A 21,194-nucleotide genomic window follows, 5' to 3' on the forward strand; every position below is an offset into this window, starting at 1 on the left:
CTCCGTGATAATGCTGAAAAGTGAAAATCCAAAGATCTGACATTATATTTCTTGGGGAGAGGGGGCCCTCGTATTTTTCTCCATCTCACAAGAGAAATAACATTTTTCTTTATTTGACAACCAAGCACCAAGTAATCCATTTTTTGGTTTCAGCCCACTGAGTGTTTTCATATTTTGGAAAGTTTAATCTGTAACCAAACTTCATCGGTCTGCAGGCAGAGGAATAACACTCATTCCCTAACACTAATAGTGAAGGCCTACTCACGTGCTATGGCAATACTTTTTCAAAACTTTCCTTTCACATAATGAATAATTTTAATGCTATTAGAGTAAAAAAGAAAGCCTTAAAAATCATCTTTGAGCATAAACACACTACAAAAAAATATTTTGCTCTTTTCAAACAAAAGTATTATCAATTTCACAATCAACTAAATACACTCCAAATGAAAACAAACACAAACTAGTCAATATAATGTACATTAGCTGGCTCTAACAAAGGCTAAAAAACCTCTGAAGACATGTTTTAGCTACAATAGTCCACTTTCTGATGATTCAAGCCAAAAACATCATGTCCACTGACAGTAAAACAATAAAATGTTACATGACTTTTGAGGTGAAGAGCAAACTATAGTTTTTTATTTTTTTCAAAACTTTTTGATTGTTGGATTTCACCCAAAAAATGTTCATAACACTTGACCTAAACTCTAAATTTGGGTCAACTAAGTGGAACAAGATCACAAAAACAAATAGACTGTAACACTGTCTATAATTTTAATATATAAATGAAATTTTAATAAATAAATGAACTCAGAAGAACAGACACTTTTAACAAAATTAAAATAAAACAGATGACAACTGTAGTTTGAGAGCTAAAAAATTGTACCAAGGGCCTCAAACCATGCAAGGATTGTATTATCATATGTTGCCCATGCTTCAAATTCTTCAAAATAAATCTTGCCATCTTTGTCTTTATCTGCACAATGGAACACATTGTTCACCATTTCATCTATGGCATCTTGTGACATAGCCTCCATTATTGGTGACCTACCATCAACTCCTTTTGCACTTGTGCTACTCCCTGGGTTGTTCATTAACATCACTGGTTTACCATTTGCTGTGGATGGCCCTGCATCACTAGGAATAGGAGCATTAAATATTGCAGATACTGGCTTGTCACCTGAGTCATCAAAAGATGCCATCATTTCTTCTTCACATGATCTCACAACATCACGAACAAGTTCAAGGCTTATTTCAAAGTATGCTTTGAACATGTTTCTAAGGTTCTCTTTAGAAATGTACTCTTTCTTTTCAATGTCACAGCCTGCAAAAGCATAAGAAATCTTCTCTTTCTCACTTCCTTTCACAAGAATGGACAAACCAATGACAAACTCATCAATGTCAATGATACCATCATCATTTTGATCATAAAATTTAAACATCTGATCCATGACAAGATTCTTGTGTTGTCCCAAGGGTCCTAAACATTTGTCAAACACCTCACGAGTAATTCCCTCTTTCTTAGTGGCCAGAGTTTTGAACTGTTCAACAAGTGCTTCTATCTCTGATTGATCAAAGTAAGTTTGCTCGCGGAGACTTTGAATGTCATCCCAAGACAAGTCACAGGGATGATCCTTGATACCTGAAAAGCAAAACAACATTAATTTCAGAATATTTGTAGTTCAGGAAATATTTTCTGTCTGTGACCTACATATTATTTCTTTTCACTAGCTGCCCCCATTTGGTTTAAAAACAGGTCTACAACAAATCTCTTGCAGATGAAAAATATAAGAAAATACAATAGCACAATTTAATCAAAATAAATTTTTAGGCACAAAGAAACTTTTTATAGACAGATCTGCATGACTCAAGCCATCATCAGTTTTTCCTTATACACTTTTAAGTTACTTGAAGAATATCGTTATCATGAAGTTACAGGTAATTGCACAATCAAATTTATTAAAAATATGTCATTCACTATACGTAACTACTTTGACCCTTGTGAAAACACACTTAGAAATAATTCCCTAGTTATTTGTGTTACTCAATTTAAGGCACATTGCTGTTAATTTGCAGGCCAGTGGGATTTTAAGTAGAGCATGAGCAGTCCTCGTGGCTGGAGATTTCGAAAGATCATTGACAGAAAAATATGTAACTAAAGCTCAAACTGTTCCTTGGATACGTTATCAACAAATAAAAGAAAAATTTTTTTTCATATTTAAAAAAATTTTCCAAGAACATTCAACAAATCATCGATATAAAGGATAGTTATTTTCTTTATTCTTACCTGGGTAGAGAGGTTTAATGCAAGGTGCTCTAGGGTTTGTGAGAGGTGGCATTGGAATTCTGATCTTCAGAAACAGATGAGTTTTGTTATGATCATCTCTCGCTTCACAACGCTCACATACATCATAATCAACACAGCTAGAACATTTATATCGTATTCCACAAATCGGACTTGCTTGGCAAGAGTTACAGGTAATTCCACGGTGAATGTACCCTTCTCTTCTGGCCTGATCTTCCGCAATGTTGAACAAAAGGTTCAATAGATGTTGTCCTTCTAGTTTTATTTCTGGATCATCAATGACAGCATTTCCTTCCGCCTCAGAAGTATCAGATAAATTACGCACCGGGGTCACTGCACTTTGTATCGAATGCATGTGTTCCAAAGATCTTGGCAAAGGATCGTCGGCTAAATTTCTCCTTTCTGTCTGGTTTGTGGTTCTTGGAAGAAAAAAGAACCGTCTAGCTGTGTTCGCTCCCATGAAAAGAGCAACACCGACCGCCGCGCCAAACGCAAACTGTGTGACAGACCCCATGACTGAACGAAATTTGTGAAATCAAATTAAGACAACATTAATAGCATCTGTTATTAGGATCATGTACATCTCACTGCCAAAATTCTCATTTTAACCCTAAATCCCTCCAAATTGGAATAATTTCCGATTCGAAGTGGGCGCTTTTTTTAGATGTACTAGGCCATTACTTGAACCAAAAGTACAGCGGCTAATCGAAGTACACATGCTCAGAGAGCTTTGTTATTCAAACTACTTCAAACTCACCAATGGCGGGTGTAGAAACTAGCCGTGGTCAGTTAAAAGATACAAGGAGGGCTTTATTTCGGACCCCAAATCAAGATGACAATAGTAAGGCACCAGGTGAAGAGATTTCATGTTTCCTCTCAGTGCAAGTTTAAATTCTCCGCATTTTCTCGTTTCAAAATTTTTGCACAACTCTAATCTCTGATTGTAATACTTTGCCACAATTTACAGAAGCGTTGGAGGCCTTACTAAACAGAATTCAAGTAGATATTGAAGTGGACTCTAACCTTCAAGGTCTTAGAAAAGGTAGTCTGGAAATCCTCAATAATTTCATCTCTCAGAATTGTTCATTATAGAGCATGAATCAAAATCAGTCAATCAATCGACCAGGTAGAGAGAATTACATGTTTAATAGGTCAAGATATTTCTAATTGGCTTTTGATGAGTGATGCCGAGCTGTTTTTTCATAATTGTGATGCATGTACCTCTCACTTTTAGGTAATGTCGCTAATTGTGACCTACTCGTTGAGCATAATGTACCACCCCTCCCCACACAACCTCTAACCATAGTGAACAATTAGTACACTGTACCTAATACAGATTCGACAGGGATAACGTGCAAGTTGTGATTGGTTACACTTTGTTCTCAGCTTGCTCTGTAATTGCCAATCATGAGCAACTAATTTTTTCCTGTGATTGTGTACTTCAAAAAGGGATCAGAATCTTGCATTTTCACCCAACCTCGTACAGATTTAAGACCCATTTTTACAACTTTTTCATTTCATTTCAGAGATCCATGAACAGACTCTTACTAAGTTGAGACAGGAACTGACTCAGATTGGTCAAGATGAATGGATGTACAAACCCATTGATCAGATTATTGGATTTTGAGTTGTTTTTTGCATTGCACAATTAGCTGTAACAAGGTCTCCAGAATGGGTCTAAGGCATTGATGATTGATAGACATTTTAAGTCAGAGGTAATTCACAAGACAACGTGGGGCAGGGTACGGCGATGTTGGCCAAACAAGAGACAGTCTCCTTTGGACTGATATGATGATGCTGTGTTGCTTCAGTTATTTTCACCATGACTGAACCTGAGAGAGAATTTATAAATATATGTTCAGTGCAATGAGTTTGAGATGGGTGAATGAGTGAGACACTGAACCCTTTAACTCTCATGAGTGACCAAGACATAATTTCTCCTTACAATATCAATACAATATCAAGCAGAGAAGTGACGAGAATAAAGAAAAATATAAATTAGGGGATAAGTTGATCCAATACCAAATTCTCCAAACAAACATCATGAGAATTGTATGGCAGATAGTAAGGAGAATTACTGATGAGATCTTGGGAGTGAAAGGGTTGAGGCCCTAAACCCACCATCCATATTCTGTACATTCTCATTTGTACTAAGAAGAATTTGCTTGACAACCAAAGCTTTTTAGGTTGGTGATCATTTCCTTTATTCTCATGATCTTAGCAAATTATTCAGCAGTATTACTCTAAGGAGAAATAACATTCTGATCACTCCCAGGGTCAAAAGGGTTAAAATCAAGGCTTGCTTTCATGTGATGAAAATCCCCCACATTTTGAATTTATTTATTGTAACATTTGTTTCTGTTTTTTGGGCTTTCAAAAATCATAAATATTTGGAAACTTTTGAAAATGATAACTTTTGGTCAGACAAGTCTATGGTAGCTAGAAAAGGAAACACCAATTTTTTGGATCATTCTTTTATCATCAAACATGTAAAAGGATAAAAAAAAATTAATATCTGAGTGGAAGCTTCTTATTGCAGCTGTATTATATTCTTCCACTTTTCTCATAGGCTTATCATGTTAAGTTAGTTTTGATCCAATTTTCAAAAGTCAAAATGTGCATAGTTATGGCTTATCAGTCTGATAAATAAAAAAGGAAGGGAAAGTACAAAACCTGAAAAGACAACTGAAATATCCTTGATTTAATTAACTGTATTTCATAAATTAATTTGTTTCAATGATAATTGTGAAGAAAGATGAAGTAACCAGTGATCGTGACTTGCACTGCAATGAATTTAATGAAGTTTTACTCATTAAAGTTCATTAAATTAATGCAATAAATAAACTAAAGAATAATTAAGTTACAACAAACAAAGCTTATAAATATTGATTCTATGATGATTGTTGTTTTAATTAGTTCATTTTTACACAAAGCTACGCAATGTAATTTCCAGAAAATAATCTTAAAAATAAAGTTTCCTTTAGATTCCATTCACATATTTACACCAAATGAGTTTTACCCATCTTAAGCTCCTATAACACCTATGCTCAATAGCTGCAAGGTTGGATAATACTATGCCTTCCCACAGATAAAAATTTTCAGCCCTTGAATATAACAGGCTGTGTATATTAAGTACAGTGCATCTACTAAAACCCACCACCTCCCACAGATCATTCATATCTATTGAAACAATAAATTCCAGCATGGTCTGATCATGTCAATTAAATATCAAATACAAAACAATGAAATCTCTAGTTTGTTAGCAGGTGAGGTTCGTGTGACTACAGTGTTCAATAATTACGTGCAGGGCTTAGATCTCCTTTACATGCAAAAAAAGCCATTCAAATGGTTGGGGTTCAGTAGATGAAAATACAACTTTTGACATAAAAAAGCTTGTATAACTTTGATTTAAAGTAATACTTGTGACGGACATTCATGGATACCTTAACACACAATTTACTACATACATCCCAGCCTATCAACACAAGCACTTTAAACATAACCCCATTGCCAAGTTGACCCTTTCACACCCAAAAGTAGTACACATGCAACTTCTTACAATTCCATTAAGTTATATCGTGAATAGGGTTTGAGAACAGGTAAGCTCATCAGCTGGAGGGTGATATTGAAACGACATTCTGCAGTCCATTTTACAAGGAAAAGTTTGACATTTGGTAGGGAGAATTAGAATTTGGATCTTGGGAGTTAAAGGATCAAGATGTTGCAGGTTATTAAAAACTTTGTATGTTAGTGGATTACCATTGAGATTTTTGGCAGAATAAGTGATCTCTAATAAATATTTACCCTTTAAATTTTTCCCACATTGCATTTATATTCAACTCTACAATTATAATTGAAGATAATAAACAGTTAATGATTTAATTCATAGTACAGACCAGCTATGCCTTGATTAAATTTACACAAGCTATATTTACCTATTTGAAACCTAACTGCGAACCTCTGTAAGGGTCTCGGTCAGGAGACAAAAAGTTAAAAAGCAGATGGTGAAAAAACAGTGATAACATTTTCCCCTTCCTGCCCCTTTTTGCTCCTTCCCACAAACTTGGATCAGTAACACTATTTTCTATATTTACTACTGGCATATTGATTTTATTGATAACAAAAATAATAATTGAAATACAAATAATAGCCTTCCTGAGTGGAACAGCACTTGTAGGTATATCATATGCTCATCAATCAGCCATCATATCCAAGTAACTTGCTGGAACCCATCCTTCCTCAACAGTTCTTTGGTGTCGTGCAAACCACCACCCTTCCTGTCCAACTCTCAACAGTTCCAGAGTGTCTCCTTCTTGGAAAGATATCTCAGTGTTTTCCACAGCATCATAGCCAGCTACAGCTACATACTTAGTCCCACTGGATGGAGGATCTTTATTGTCATTATCTGTCAAATTCTGTAAGGATTTGTTGGAAAAAAAATCATCAGCTACAAAAACCACCAGAAATAAAGCATTGCCAATATAGTGTTCGTTATGCTCCATCTCTCCAACACTTTGCCACATTGTTTTGGACACTAGATTTAATTCAGAGGGCAGGCAGTTTATGTTTAAAAACTCTTGTTTTCAATTACAACAATTTCTAGTTATGGTAAATACAATTCCATATGTTCTTCCCATTAGTCATAATACAGAGTAGTTATAAAAACTTGAGATGGTAATTGGGCAATGAAATGTAATATAATTAGTGTATTTACCACAAACTCAGTGCTAGTATGTGCATCATAGTGACTGTCGTTCTGTTCTGGTTCATTGTGGGGAGACTCATCACTGTTGTCAGAGTCAAATTCATCAGTATCAAAGCCATCATCATCATCACTGGCGTTATTCCTCTCCATAATGTTTGAATACCTAACATTGCAGAAGAACAAGTAAGAATCACTCATTACGTTTTCATTGAAGAATTGTTCACCAAGGATAGGTCACTGTGTGTAAGTAATAATTGTAATTATTTCAACCTGTTGCTGTTGTTGTTGCTAGCTGCAACAGTTGATGCAATTGAAAATGAAGATTGACTTCGTGATCTTAGCTGTGATTCTGTTGAAGTAGGCGCTGACGACAGGGCTGAGGTTGACTTCCAACGATCTAAAAAATACAAAAATCAGAGTCTTTGATGAACAAAAAGATTCAGCTACATGAAACCATCAGACATGATTGATCAGTCATTTAAGATTTATCCACATCTTTGCTATGACACACTCACCATGAATTGTTGATTGTTCTGAAAAGAAAACAAAATGACAGATAAATTATCACTGGTTAACTAGAGTAAATGGTACACTGTAAATGTTTATGACTTTTTTAACCCCAACCCACATTATGTTTGAAAATGTGTGTTTAATGTTTTGATTCCCTCAATATGAATGGTTGATCTGGTGGTTATCATCAATAGCTTTTTGAACCAATCATTAAGTTTCCCCTGAAGCGACACTATAGGAAATCTAATATTCATCCAAGCTTTCACTGAGCTGTAACCACAGGACACTGTAATAATCAAAGAAAAGAAAAAAGAAATACTTCTCCCCTAATTTATAACTGTAAGTGTACTTCCAAAAAAAAAAACCTTGTACAACACAAGGTAAATTTAAGACTAAAATAAGGACAATATTCTTAATTCTTATGGCACACCTTTTACTTGGTCAAACTGAGACTGAAGAAGGTTTCTTATTCCTTTCACCCAACGGGTTTTAATTTCCAGAGACACAGGCTGAAGTATGATCAAAGAGAGGTGGCATTCAACAGTGAGCCAGTAGCAATAGCAGCTGTGATATCAGTGTTTTTCATATGACAAGTTACCATCAATGTTTTATTGGGTTTGGACTTAATAAAAGGAATATGAGCTGTACCCACAAGTTCTATAACACTCGTTCAAAATTTATCAGGACTACACCACTCTTCTTGAAAAAGTGGCCCCTCTCCCCTACCCCCTACCAGGGCAAAATGCAACACCAGCTTGACATTGCTTGAACCTGCAAACCTCTCAATGACACTCAGAGTAACTAATCTTCAGCCTAAATTGAAGCATTTTAGCCAGCTTGCCTCTCCCTTCTCTGACTGCAAGCAAGACCTTCTACTCCTCACAGAAATACTAAAAACAATTTTGTTCTGACCAGCATTATTAGTCAAAGAGTACATCAAGATCAAGTGCAGTGAAAGTTACTCACTTGCAAAAGAAAGACTTCTGATCTTCCATTTCGCCAAAGCTCAAACTTTTCAGGGGCATCTGGCACTGTTTCAGTGAATCCCACATCACATGTCTACAAGTGTGCAAGCAAACAAATAAAAATTCTGTACATTATGACAATGTTGTAACAATGTTTAAGTCCAAACCTATATTTCATTTCACTGTGTTTAATCATTCAATTCAATAATACACCACAAAATAATTTGTTGCATGAGGGAAATAATTCATACTTAGTAGTGACTGCTGGTGTTGGGTAATTATCAAGGACTATAAATAGAATGAAAGCATGTAGCTTTTTTGAAGCAAAATTTCCACCTTGCATGGAACTTTGACAGGTCAGTCAAATATAATTTGAAGATTTCATTAAGAGAGAGACAACTCAAATCTTCATTTAATGGACCCATGTGAACTATTAAGAATTAACCAAATCATAACCTACCTTTATATCTTTCCTGTACTTGTACAGGACTGCTTCTTTACTTGTTTCTTGAACATCCTTTTTGCTAAAGATAATCAACTTTTCATACATAAATACTTGCCGTTGCCTTCCTCCTTTAAGGGGCAACACTTTCAGAGTTTTATTTGTTTCCCAAACCATAAAAGAGTCCTGAAGGAGCAACTTTCCTTGCTCAGCAAGGTTACCAGGAAATCCTCTTATGCAGCATGAGTGCATAACATCATTCACATGCCTTAACACACCTTCCATGGTGTCAAGAGCTTTCTCTAAGTCATCATATGCAGTGCTGTTTCTAAGTGTAAGTTTCATCATTTCCCTCAGCAGCAGTTGGTATTTTGTAATTCTCTGGACTGGTTTGAGGAGGTATGCACTCAATGGCAGTAGATGACCAAGTCTTTCTTGACATTCCTGTGAAAAAAAGTAAGTACTGCATCAGTCAAGAGCCTGAGTGAAGTGCACTTGAAGAGTTGAGTGGTCATAAAAAACTAAGATGGTCTTTCTCCACTTGGAAGATTCCATGGCCAAATGGTAAGTGGTAATTTGGTTTTATCAACTACATGAGCTGACAAATAAATGTGAACTGTCCAACATAGAATACTCTTTAGCTGAAGGTCCAAGGTTTAGTGCTTTGTCAAAAGCTGATTATGTTGATATCTTGGGCAAGTGCCTCTCTCCACTTAGCAGCTTAAAAGGGTTCAAGCCAACATAGACACTTAGCAGCTTAAAAGGGTTCCAGCCAACATAGACACTTGCTGAAATGGCACTGGTGGCTTGATTCATCTTATTCAATGAGAAGAACAGTGCTCCAATAACAGTTTGCACACTGAAATAGCCTTTGACAAGAATGAGCCCACAAAACCTTTCTTTGTTGTGGCATTTACAGTAGCTAATAGAGTGGAAAACAAAAGTAGCTCTTTGAACAAGATAATGCTGTCATATTGGCCACCATTAAGAGCTTTGAAACTCTTAATGGTGGCCAATTTACGTTATCAACTCAGTTGATAATACCAAATTACCTTGCTGTACCCTCCCACTGACAAAACACCACAGTTTCTATAGAAACTAACCCCCTTAATTCAATTAAGCTCTTAGAACCTCAAGCACCTTGATCATGCTATTTTAGGCAACCTAACCATGAAACAGCCAGTCAAAGAAATTTCTTAATGCTTGACAGAATATAGGAACCCAAATAGAGATATTGATGTAAAAACTAGAAAGTTACTCAAGAAATTTTTATTATGGTTTGCATTTCGGTAAACAGAAATCTTACCTTGAAGAAAGGCAGATTAATGTAATCCAGTCGCAATGCCTCAGAACTTGGTTTGTTCTTGCAATATGCTGCATACATTTCAAATTCATTACTCTTCATGATAAATGTAGCACCCACCAAAGATGGCTGATCTTGGCAAGACTCCAATTCAAGCAAAAAGTCATTCTTGTGAAATTCATAAATCTGTTCAATATTTCCAAATATAATATTCTTTTTTCCCCGTAGATCTGCAGGAATCTTTTTTCCAGCACGTGCAAATTCCTTCAGGTATCCTTTGACAATGTGCTCTAAGTCATAGACATAATCTTTTTCTGTTTGGATCAGTTCTTTCATCACTTGTGACCGCTTCTTTGCAGCCTCTGGACTGTCAGTGCCATCTACAATATCTCTCTTTTACCAAAGAAAACAAAGGGAAATTAAAGAAATGAATGACTTGAAGACTGCAAATATTTCAGCAATTACGAACATCATTTCTTCAAGTACAATAAATTATAAGGTAAGGAACAGAAGGAAAGTTGCAAGAGCTTTGAAGAGGACTTGCAAAGGTTTCAACAGACATTAAACCAATGAGTCAAAGGCAATTCTTCCCAAAAGCTCTTTGCCTGTTCTCCAGAGTGCAGAAAAGGGAGGGTTTTCTAATGAATTGGTGTAAAGAACAGTTTATCACTTTTATCAAATAAAAAATTCCAACTTTTTCTGACTACTTTTGGGTAGGTTACTTGCATTTTACAAAAATTCAACAAAGGGAGAAAGAAGGGAATTTTTTTATTTCATGTAAGTAAACATACCTGTATACTTGGCTCAGAGAGGGATGAATGCATGCCATCTTGCACCTGAAGACTGTCTAACACAATGGACACTGGTCGCTTGGGTGATTCAGGTACATTGGACTTCTTAAGCTCAATCTTGCGCACCTGAACTATAGGCAAATAAATCATTTAAATGTTATAAATTGATCATTCAATGTAATAGAACTTCTAGTTCGCAAGTTGGGTAAATGTAAGTCATGCAGTATACAGAATACCAGGCTGAAAGCCTCTTGCATTACACAAATTGTGGAACTTTTTTAACACCAACCTGGACTTTTTAAATTTAGTTGTTGACTAAATCTGCGCTTAGAATCTTTTTGCTCATCAGGAATAGAAGCTTGGCTGGCAGGAAAGGCTGAGACAGGCTGCACTGGTCGCTTCACAACAAGTTTTTTCAAGCTGATAAAAACAAAAGTAACAATCAATGGTATGTATAAGTTTTAAAATAATTACAAAAAAAGAAGAAAAAAGGATGCTAAGATTTTAAACACAGATGAAGTGGTACCACATCTGACATGTTAAGTGATCCATTAATGCCTGAGTCAATGTCTTCTTCATGACCCAAATTACACTGCAACTTTTCCTAACCAGGATGCTAATCCATGGTTGGTAGCCTTCTAGCAATCATTAAGTTTTTTGGACATCTTGCTGATACTAATTTGTACCCCAAAATGGAAAAAGTAATGTATCTCCTCAAAGAACATCAATCAAAATTCTGAATTTCAGAAGATCCCAGAGAAAAGGGACAAATTAATTCAATTATTGACAAGTTTTATAAATCAAGGGTTAAATCATCAGAATTAACAACAAATTTGAGCCACATGTGACCCTCCAGGCCAGGGAATCAAACCCAGGCCAGGTAGTGGAGGCAACCTTACCACTGCACACATGAAATATATAGTTACCTTGTTTCGCGTTTGGCCATCATATCATTGACTTCACTGATTCTCTTCAAGCTATCTTTGACTTTACTTATCAGTGTCTTGTTTCCAAGAGCAGTGCTCATGGGAGTCATCTTTCTGACCTTTACCATGTTCATTCCTTGTGGACTCTTCAAGAAATTATCTATTTCTTCCAAAGCTTTCTCAGCTCCTTCTGAAGACTGAAATCTGTCTATTGGCTGCAACGCCAAAAGGTCTACACCAGTCTTACACCATTTATTGACCTGATATGGGAAAGACATTGTCAAGGCAAAATTACCAAAAGCTCCAAGTCAACGAGTAAAAAGTTGACACCTTATTTCAGGCTGAGATTGAGGGAGTGCCTTGGGCATTAAGAACTAGAGAATTCTCTGGCTTTAACTGAAAATCGTCTATCTAAATTTCAAAGCCCTGAGCTGCTTTTATTCAGGTATGGAGCCATTACCTTGTTTACTCTCCTTTTACCTTACACTTAATTTTCCTAATACTTCTACATGTCCAAGTTTTATATGACAGTCTATATGTTCATCAGATACAATTACAAGGTTTCTATTGGAAACTTTTTGGCTTAAACCAGCTCTTATTGACCTATATAACTAATATTATGAAACAACTGCAGTTACCATTTCAAGACATTCATGTATATCTATAGCTTTCTTCAAGTCATCTTCCCTCTTTAGTAAGGCCTTATCAAACTTGTCACAGAGCTCTTTGATCTCATCACACTTCATCTTGATCGATTCCTTAGATTGTTCATGTGATTCTATCATTTTGAGTCCCTTGGCCACCAGGCCTTTGGCTTTGTCAAGAAGCTCCTGCTAAATGTAACAAGACAAAGAACTTTTTTTTGGCTGCACAAAAAAATCATTTATTTAATAGTCAGTTTGATCTGATAAAAAAAAAAAACCTAGATAAAATGAACTGAATGCCATGTGGTACTGGTAATCAGACAAGTTGTGACTCATTGCTGCTCATTCAGTGTGATTATTGTAATCACTACAATCACAACAAAACTTAAAATCAATACTGAATCAATAAATTAAAAGTTGTAGTTCATTTATTAACAACCACTCACTGTGCTCTTATCTGCAAATTCTGTTAGCTCATTCAGCATTGATTGGGCATCATCTCTTGAATCACCAAGATCAGTCATTGCTGATAGGTTGCCAAGTGATGAGAGGAGTAAGCCTGTTGTCTAAAAATGCAAATTTGAGACAAAACTTATGATTAGGACCTCAATACAACCCATTGTGCTGATAATTTGGTGTTATCAATTGAGTTTATAGATAAATATAAATTGGCCCCTGTTCAGAGTTTCTAAAACTGACAATTTGAGTGGTAGCACTTTTCCTACTAGTGTGACATTTGTGGTCCTCTTATCTCAACATTTGCAAGGAAAGAGGGAGAAGTGAACACAAAATTAACCAAACAAACAAACCTGATTTATTTCTCTCTCAAAAAGACATACTTTCAATCCATACTGAATCATTGCCTTCTGCTCTTTCCAAAGTTTTTCAATATCATTTTCCATTTCCTTAAGTTTCACTAAGAATTCTTTCAATTCAGCTGCATTAGCTTTGATGTCAGGAGTATACCACTCATCAGCTCCATCTCTCTGCTTGGGATGGATACAATCCAAAAGCGTGACTCCTGCTTGATGTGCACTTTCCATGTCTTCCCTGATATCCTGCCACATTTCTTCTTGAGTTTCTATGATCTGTTCCATATCTGGTACGCTTGAGGACAGCTTTGTTTTGGAAAAGACCTGCTTTAAGTCAGCAGTTCTCTCATTGAAGGAAGTCAAGTTTCTTTCGAATCGTTCAATTGCCTGGAAAAAGAAGAATATGTGATATTTAGTTCTTTATTCATACCTTCTATGACAGGTTCATCAAAATACACCTTATATACTATGCAGAGTACAAACAAGTTAGCAAATCAAGGTACTTACTGTTCTGTATTGAACCCATTGTACATGTCTGTATTGTAGGCTACCACCAAGCTCTTCAGTCAGTTGTGATTTGTCAATGTATTCCTCCAACTCAGCAGCACAATTTAGAGAAACAACCTTGTAAGCAACAATGATATAATGGTAAATGCAATAAAATATTGTGATAAGAATACATGAAAGTCATATATTTGTACTGCGGAAAATACATTTTAAGCAAATGAAGATCATCGCAGTATATACTCAACTTAAGCAGTTGAGAAATAAGGCCTGAAAAAAAATTCAGGCCTGAACGGGAATCGAACCCATGACCTCTGCGATACCGGTGCAGCGCTCTAACCAACTGAGCTATCAAGCCAACTGGGAGCTGGTCAATTGTGAGTTCGTTATATACCCGTAGATGGAGAAGGTGTGATAAGAATACATGAAAGTCATATATTTGTACTGCGGAAAATACATTTTAAGCAAATGAAGATCATTGCAGTATATACTCAACTTAAGCAGTTGAGAAATAAGGCCTGAAAAAAATTCAGGCCTGAATTTTTTTCAGGCCTTATTTCTCAACTGCTTAAGTTGAGTATATACTGCGATGATCTTCATTTGCTTAAAATGTATTTTACGCAGTACAAATATATGACTTTCATGTATTCTTATCACACCTTCTCCATCTACGGGTATATAACGAACTCACAATTGACCAGCTCCCAGTTGGCTTGATAGCTCAGTTGGTTAGAGCGCTGCACCGGTATCGCAGAGGTCATGGGTTCGATTCCCGTTCAGGCCTGAATTTTTTTTCAGGCCTTATTTCTCAACTGCTTAAGTTGAGTATATACTGCGATGATCTTCATTTGCTTAAAATGCAATAAAATATTATTAACAGTAATCTTTGATCCCTTTGGTAGTCAGGGTATGTGGGGGAAGTTTTCACTTCCTGATCTCATTTTCCTGCTCCATCTCTCATACACCTACCACAACCTCCCCTCCCCCATTCTCTTGGATCCCACTCATACCCCCCTCCTGTTTCAAACTATTTTGGGATGATGAAAAATCACCTGGGACTTAAGTTAAGTGTGTTTGTTCATTAGGCATCAAAGATTGCAAAAAATATTTTGCAAGCTACACCCAGTTTGTTAATTATTAATAGAAATCAGTCAGTTTTCAGTGATTTCATGAACCATCGACTAATATTTTTTTGGTCTCATTAGCCCTCTTTGATCTCACCTTCGTTTTTGAGTCACGAAGTGAACCATCTGCTACAAAACTGGGTTTGGAATACTTCTGGAAGAATCCTTGTGGTTTTAATACATACACTACATTAATACTGGCTTTAGATGGAAAACATTTCTGAAAACAAAACCAAACAAAAATTAAAAACAAACAGAAAAATAGAATAAACAAATCAGATGTTCATCAGTTTATTTGTCACTGTAGTATACACAACAAATTTACACAAGCTCATGATGACAAGCAAGGTATATCAACAATTAGTATGTGAATAGGATATTCAAATAATAAATCAACATTCCACTCAATATCTATTTAATCTGTTTATTCTGACTCATACTCTGACTTGGGTTTGACTTAAATGAAAACAGTCTAATTTGAATGAAGGAAACTAAACAAAACAAAACAAAACAAAATGAAATACTTCTCACAAGATTTGTAAGCCTGAGGGAAAATGTGATCTGCAAAAGGCAAAACTTTATTCCCTCGTGAGCACACAGTCCAGACCATAACATGCATATCTAACCTAGGGTACTCATACACAGTGAGGATTTACTGGTTAGTTGAATGTTACCTCACTGTAAACACTTGACAAATAACAAGTCCTCATTTGACTCTGACTTTCACTAACTTTCATTCAGGTTGTTGAAATATTGAGACATCAGAATCATCATCAGAGCTACTCTTGCCCAGATACTCAGGGAACCAGATCATTTTGCAATTATACTCAATAATTACCAATTTTCTGCAAACAATCGAGGAAGGAAACATTTTCATTGCTAACCTGCAATTTTTGAAGACAAGATTTAACAGCTCTCCATTTGTCTTTCCTCCTGTCCAGGACCAAAATGAATCCCTTCTGCACCAACTCATCACTGAAATGTTTCAAACATTAAAATACATTTTTATAAATCAAATTTGATCATGTTCAAAAAGTTATGGAGCGAAAATTGATGTTTCCTATTTCGTTAACAACGCAAGTTCGTACCTGGCCAGTTCAACAAGATATTTCAAAATTCTTTCTGTATCTCGATCACTCAGGTTTCCAAACTTGGGATGTTCGGGTATAGTCACAAAAAGACAGCCATTTTTAGCTTGTGCACCTGTAAATAATAGTACGTGCAATCTGAGGCCAAACAAAACAGCTCTGTAAGCCATCAAACTGTCAAAGCAGTAAAAAGCACAACACCCAAGGGATTTAAAGTTTTTAAATTTTCCTCACCTTTATACAATAACACCCAATAGAAACTGATGATAAAACAAAGCTATCAGCTTGCTAGAGAATGTTAAGCAAGTACGGCTGGTACTTAACCTACATATAAGATGAAGTGTGGGGAACAGAAGGAACAACTGCTGATCAAAGATCTTGAGTATCACTACAAAAAATTCGGCGATTTACTCTCACCTGTCAAGAAGGCATACTTTTCTTGCAATAAAGCAGCTATTTCGATGGCTTTAATCTTTGGTTCCTCATAATTTTTAACTGTTATTTGGGAGAACAATGTAAAAATATGTTTAAGATTAAATTAAAATGAACTAACCTCGTAGAGTATAAAAAATTAATCAAACGCTCTTGATTGCATGTTATCAACTCCCGCGCTGAGTTGTGAACGATCAGAAAATGCGGCGAGTGAACTTGATTAAATATTGTTTCACGCACATATAAAATAATAAAAATAAAAAGTTTCACAGCATATGTGTTCAAAACATTGATACTCTATACACATTCAACGACATCGAAGCTGAGCGATTTCAGAGCGGCTCGCCGCAGTTATGGTAAGGTTTCCTACTTTTTTTTATTTCTAAAAAAGAAATAATCACGCCGTCTATATAAAATCTTAACCCTTACCGAACAAAGTAAATCTGTTCGATTTTTTAGACATTCTTGACTACCAGTGGATGTTCAATTCTGACCACAAGCCACACCGCCAACCAAACTCAATAAACATGGCGTAACGCGATTCGATAGCAGAATGATTATTCCTTATAGGTACCGAGCATGATACCCGAGGAAACCTGATAGTTCTAACAAATCAGCTGGTTGAAAATTAGAAAGGCAAACTTTTTCGAGGAAAAGGCAAACCATTCCACGAAACCATAATAGGGATCCAAGACTAACTCAACAGTACTGAGGTGGAATAAATTCCCAAGTCCAGCTGAGTTGAATTCAGAAATCGTGGATCATGTTTCTAGCCCATTCTAAACGTAACCAATCAGCGGGGAATCTTTCCCTTTGTTTACACTAAAAGAGGAAAATTTAACGAGTGACAGTGAACTCGCGGGAAAAATTACCTCTAAAATAGCATATATCAATAAAACTGAAACTGAACGCTGGAAATTCCTGTATGTCGTTATATTAAAATTAAAGAAGTAAAATTTGCTTTGTAAACGCGTTCCTTCTCTGCCGCAAGAACGACAACAAAACAAATCGTTCGTCGACCCGTTTCAGGACGTGCGTGACCACAATTCCACACTTAAACGCAAAGCGTTAAAAAAGACCCGTCTTCTTCTCAAGAACTTATGTCTTAAAAAAACTTTTCCCTGAAGTGTCTTGCAAAATTTGGATGATAATTTGTGGCTTTTTTATTATATTACCATTGTAATACGCATCTCAGAAAAATGCCACTAACACTCAATGCAAGTTTGCTATATTTGCAGTAAATTCGATTCAACCCCCTATCTACCACCAATTATAAACAAGTAATTTCTCCTTCTAATCCCAATTTGTTTCTTGCATATGAAAATAGACAAGCTTGTCAGCAAAAGGGTGTTCTCCAAATAAAACACACAATTCTTGTGTCTAATTAAGGTGAAAATTTATAGCAATCAGTAGGGAGAACTCGTGACTGGATCTTACGAGTTTAAGGGTTAAAATGACAGTAAACGACAATCATATTTTTTTTGACAGTTGGTTCTATATTGATGCTATTGGAAATGTTCCCAAAAATTTATTTCATTCTGATCACCTGTCTTTTTTTCAACACACTTTTGAAATCATTAAAAGAAAAAAGCTACGTGCTGTCGCAGTCACGTTGCTGATAAGACAAAAACAATTAAAATAAAGCCAATGTGAAACACAGAAGACCACAGGGACTCTAGGGAATCACATTGAACCTATAAGCAAAAGTCTGCATGTGCCACAAGTCCAAAAGGACTCCATACATCAAATAAAGATTACTTTGCAGCAACTTTAGAACAATTTTACTGTTTCAATGTCGCATGGTACAAACACTCACAACTCCATGACAGTAATTAAGTTCAACTTCATTTAATTTATATCCTGCTTTCTTAAACCAAATGGTTAGAAGCCTTCCTAATAAACTCATTATAGAAGACATTATTTAAGATAAGTAAAGAGTTTGATCACAAATTCAACGTTTGTTTTTGTTAGTATAAATACATTACCTCAGTATTAAATCCCAAAGCAACTTCAAAAACATCTTATTCAATACAGCTCTTTGTTGTTTGTCAAAAAAGCTGATCAATAACTCAAATTTCTTTTCTTGCCAAAAATTTAATTAAGATTCTGTATTGCAGTTCTTCTCATTTTCCAAGTTCAATATAATTTGTATGCATTTCAAAATCTCTTCTTAATTGACTTCAGCCCACTATCTGATCCTAATTGTGTGCTTAGTATCCAAATTTATCAAGAAAGGGACTCAAAATGTTATCTGTATTATGCTATCTACACCACATTGGTGCCCTAATCAAATATTGATCAAACTTGGCACATTTCTGGTGAAAAATAATCAAGTGATAACAGTAAAGACTCCCAGCCAGATCTGCCCCTAATCCTGCCCAGTCAAATAAAAATGTTTATAAAACATCCAAGGGTCTAGACAAAGATTTAATTAAATTGGATTAACTAAAACAAACTAACACACAGCAGGACAAATGGATACCAACTCTTCAGGTCATTTTAAAAGCAATCAACAGTTTTTAGCAAATAGATCAAGCCTGTAAAAATGTAAAAAATGTGTGAATCCCACAAATGTAATTCGCTACTGCACTTAATACACAATAAAGTCTACTAATAATAAGAGTCTTAAAACACTCCCTTTATACTAGCAGATTATTTATAAAATGAAATTTAACAAGGCATCTCTACCATAGGGCCTGACAAGGACTCTTTTTTAATCACTTTGAGAAATAATTTAGCATGTCCTCACAAAAGCCTGGAAAAAATAGAGTTGGTTTGTCAAAGATGGGTTTGCATGAGACTGTTAGCCAAATTCAGTTTCCACTTTAGCCTGATCACTCCAAATCTTAGAGGCTCCAAAAGTAGAAAATATATAACACTAATAATACTCATTAAATGTTTGCTCCACCAGCTCAAGTAATCTTGGAGGGTCCTGACAACAGGAGAATGTTTCCGTTGCTATTTATTTTGCACAGATACAATGAAGTGTTCTGTATGAAATCACTTGTAAAACATGAAAAAAATATATAATTATTTTGTGTGACTGATTTAAGATTAGGTCTTCATTTAAACATTATTTCATACATTTACATGACAAGCAATAACAAATAATAATTATTTAAGGTTCCCGTGGCTTTTGGCGATATGAAAAATTGTCATTTAGAATTTGCCTCTTTCTTTAAGCCTGTTAAATGTTCACGTCAGAAATGATAAATTGCTTTTACATAATCAGTATGCTTTCTATCTTGGTAAATTCAAGGTATCCAATTCATACAAGCCACAATACATGAACCTAAATTCTATTTTGAGCTATGAAACTACCAAAGTGACAGCTCGGTTATATTTAAAATGCTCTATCTTTGACGAATGGGAAATATTCCAAAAATATGAAAGCGCGTCATAAATTTTTAATTACCCCCCGATACTATACATTTGAATGATCATACCCTATTTTCTAGCCTCTACAAATTCCCGACTGTAAAATTTTTATTTCATATCATTCCGCTTCTTTGAATGAGATTTTAGCCTATATTAGCGAAGTTGAACAAGGAATACGAAAAAAGTGAGTCGAGAATATTTAAATTCTAAATGCCTGTCGATTTACACTTCAAATTGAACGGACGGTCTGCGGAATAAAAAACCACCAAGATCAAAGTTTTTTTGACCGGCGTAATGGTTAAAACACAAAGGATATTGTGACTCTGAATATTCTTTGTCAAGCTCGTTTGAGTCCACTCGAGTGTAATATAAATTATTTAATGTGAATAAATTAAACTCTGTTTATCAAGAGATTATTTAATACTTCAAGGCTTCAACGCGAGTGAAATTGCTGTGTATCACACTATTTCCTTGTTATTTATGAAAATTAAAAAAAGAAAGTAGGCCTCTTAGTCCTTCTGAATTACAACACTTCTACACGGAAATGAACAACGTTACGTTTACCGCTGAAGATAGCCTATAAATAAATTATTCTTGTTTCATGTCGATTCATGAAAAACAAAAATAAACATTTTGGCACTTTCTCGATATACCTCTTTTCCCTCACACCAAATGCTTGTTGTGAAGAATTACAGAACACAACAGTACCTGCCTGAAAGAAACGGCGATTCTACCTTTCTTCTATCAATATTTTATTCTGAAATATATTAAGAATTCACTTAGTCATGACCTAAAATTTGCACTTGGAGGATTTTTCATTTTATTAAACTTTAACACAAAAATGAAGAGAAGCTGTGAGACTTACCGACATCAGGATGAAGTGCTGTTACTGCGGAATAATATTCTGTGTCTTGTGCCATAACGACGTGAACGGGAAATGAATGAAACCTCTCGATGCGTCAAATATTAGAAAGCGAAGTCGCATCGATAAGGATTCGTCGATATCATCCCGACATCTATTAGGTAGCTTAAAATTATTTATAGTCGCCTAGATCGTGGTCTATTCTACAAATCACATGTGGTTTTTCAGAAAAATTCAATGGTCCGTAACAGTTTGACAAATGCGTCACGATTTTAGAATCTATCATTCTTTTGTGAGAGTAAGACGACCACCCAATGACCCGGAACACTGTTGCTGCTCCTTTGAAAAAGCAAACAAGTCACTTTGGCGCGCGCGCGGTTTTAGACTGGGGAGAGTATCAGCAAGG

General features: G+C 35.6%; 3 protein-coding genes across 6 annotated transcripts; 1 reads left to right on the plus strand and 2 right to left on the minus strand.

Moving 5' to 3' along the window:
• Positions 1-161: 161 nt before the first annotated feature.
• LOC113676357 (uncharacterized) lies at positions 162-3,014 on the minus strand. Its single transcript, XM_027193009.2, has 2 exons — positions 2,285-3,014; positions 162-1,639 (listed from the first exon to the last, which is right to left on the minus strand). Exons 1-2 carry the CDS (start codon positions 2,814-2,816, stop codon positions 870-872), a joined length of 1,302 nt encoding a protein of 433 aa, XP_027048810.2. The 5' UTR covers positions 2,817-3,014; the 3' UTR covers positions 162-869.
• A 1-nt stretch (position 3,015) lies between these two features.
• LOC113676181 (uncharacterized) lies at positions 3,016-5,296 on the plus strand. The gene is made up of 3 exons (XM_027192800.2): positions 3,016-3,155; positions 3,270-3,344; positions 3,829-5,296. Exons 1-3 carry the CDS (start codon positions 3,062-3,064, stop codon positions 3,927-3,929), a joined length of 270 nt encoding a protein of 89 aa, XP_027048601.1. The 5' UTR covers positions 3,016-3,061; the 3' UTR covers positions 3,930-5,296.
• LOC113676182 (guanine nucleotide exchange factor DBS) lies at positions 5,074-21,158 on the minus strand. 4 transcript variants are annotated; one of them, XM_027192803.2, is made up of 20 exons: positions 20,792-21,158; positions 16,534-16,611; positions 16,117-16,231; positions 15,913-16,003; positions 15,126-15,248; positions 13,908-14,024; positions 13,398-13,787; positions 13,035-13,154; positions 12,583-12,774; positions 11,945-12,204; positions 11,308-11,438; positions 11,019-11,149; positions 10,231-10,620; positions 8,943-9,368; positions 8,484-8,576; positions 7,948-8,026; positions 7,523-7,540; positions 7,278-7,404; positions 7,017-7,170; positions 5,074-6,717 (listed from the first exon to the last, which is right to left on the minus strand). In XM_027192803.2, exons 1-20 carry the CDS (start codon positions 20,844-20,846, stop codon positions 6,496-6,498), a joined length of 3,312 nt encoding a protein of 1,103 aa, XP_027048604.2. In that variant the 5' UTR covers positions 20,847-21,158; the 3' UTR covers positions 5,074-6,495. The 4 variants fall into 4 exon arrangements, with proteins under 4 accessions (XP_027048604.2, XP_089065827.1, XP_089065829.1 ...); XM_089209701.1 differs by having other exon boundaries at positions 12,583-12,777; XM_089209703.1 differs by lacking the exon at positions 20,792-21,158 and adding an exon at positions 16,978-17,394 and having other exon boundaries at positions 12,583-12,777.
• Positions 21,159-21,194: the final 36 nt, after the last annotated feature.

The sequence above is a fragment of the Pocillopora damicornis genome, chromosome 6, assembly GCF_964200805.1.
Source record: "Pocillopora damicornis chromosome 6, jaPocDami1.2, whole genome shotgun sequence".
In the NCBI taxonomy this organism is placed as follows: Eukaryota; Metazoa; Cnidaria; class Anthozoa; order Scleractinia; family Pocilloporidae; genus Pocillopora; species Pocillopora damicornis.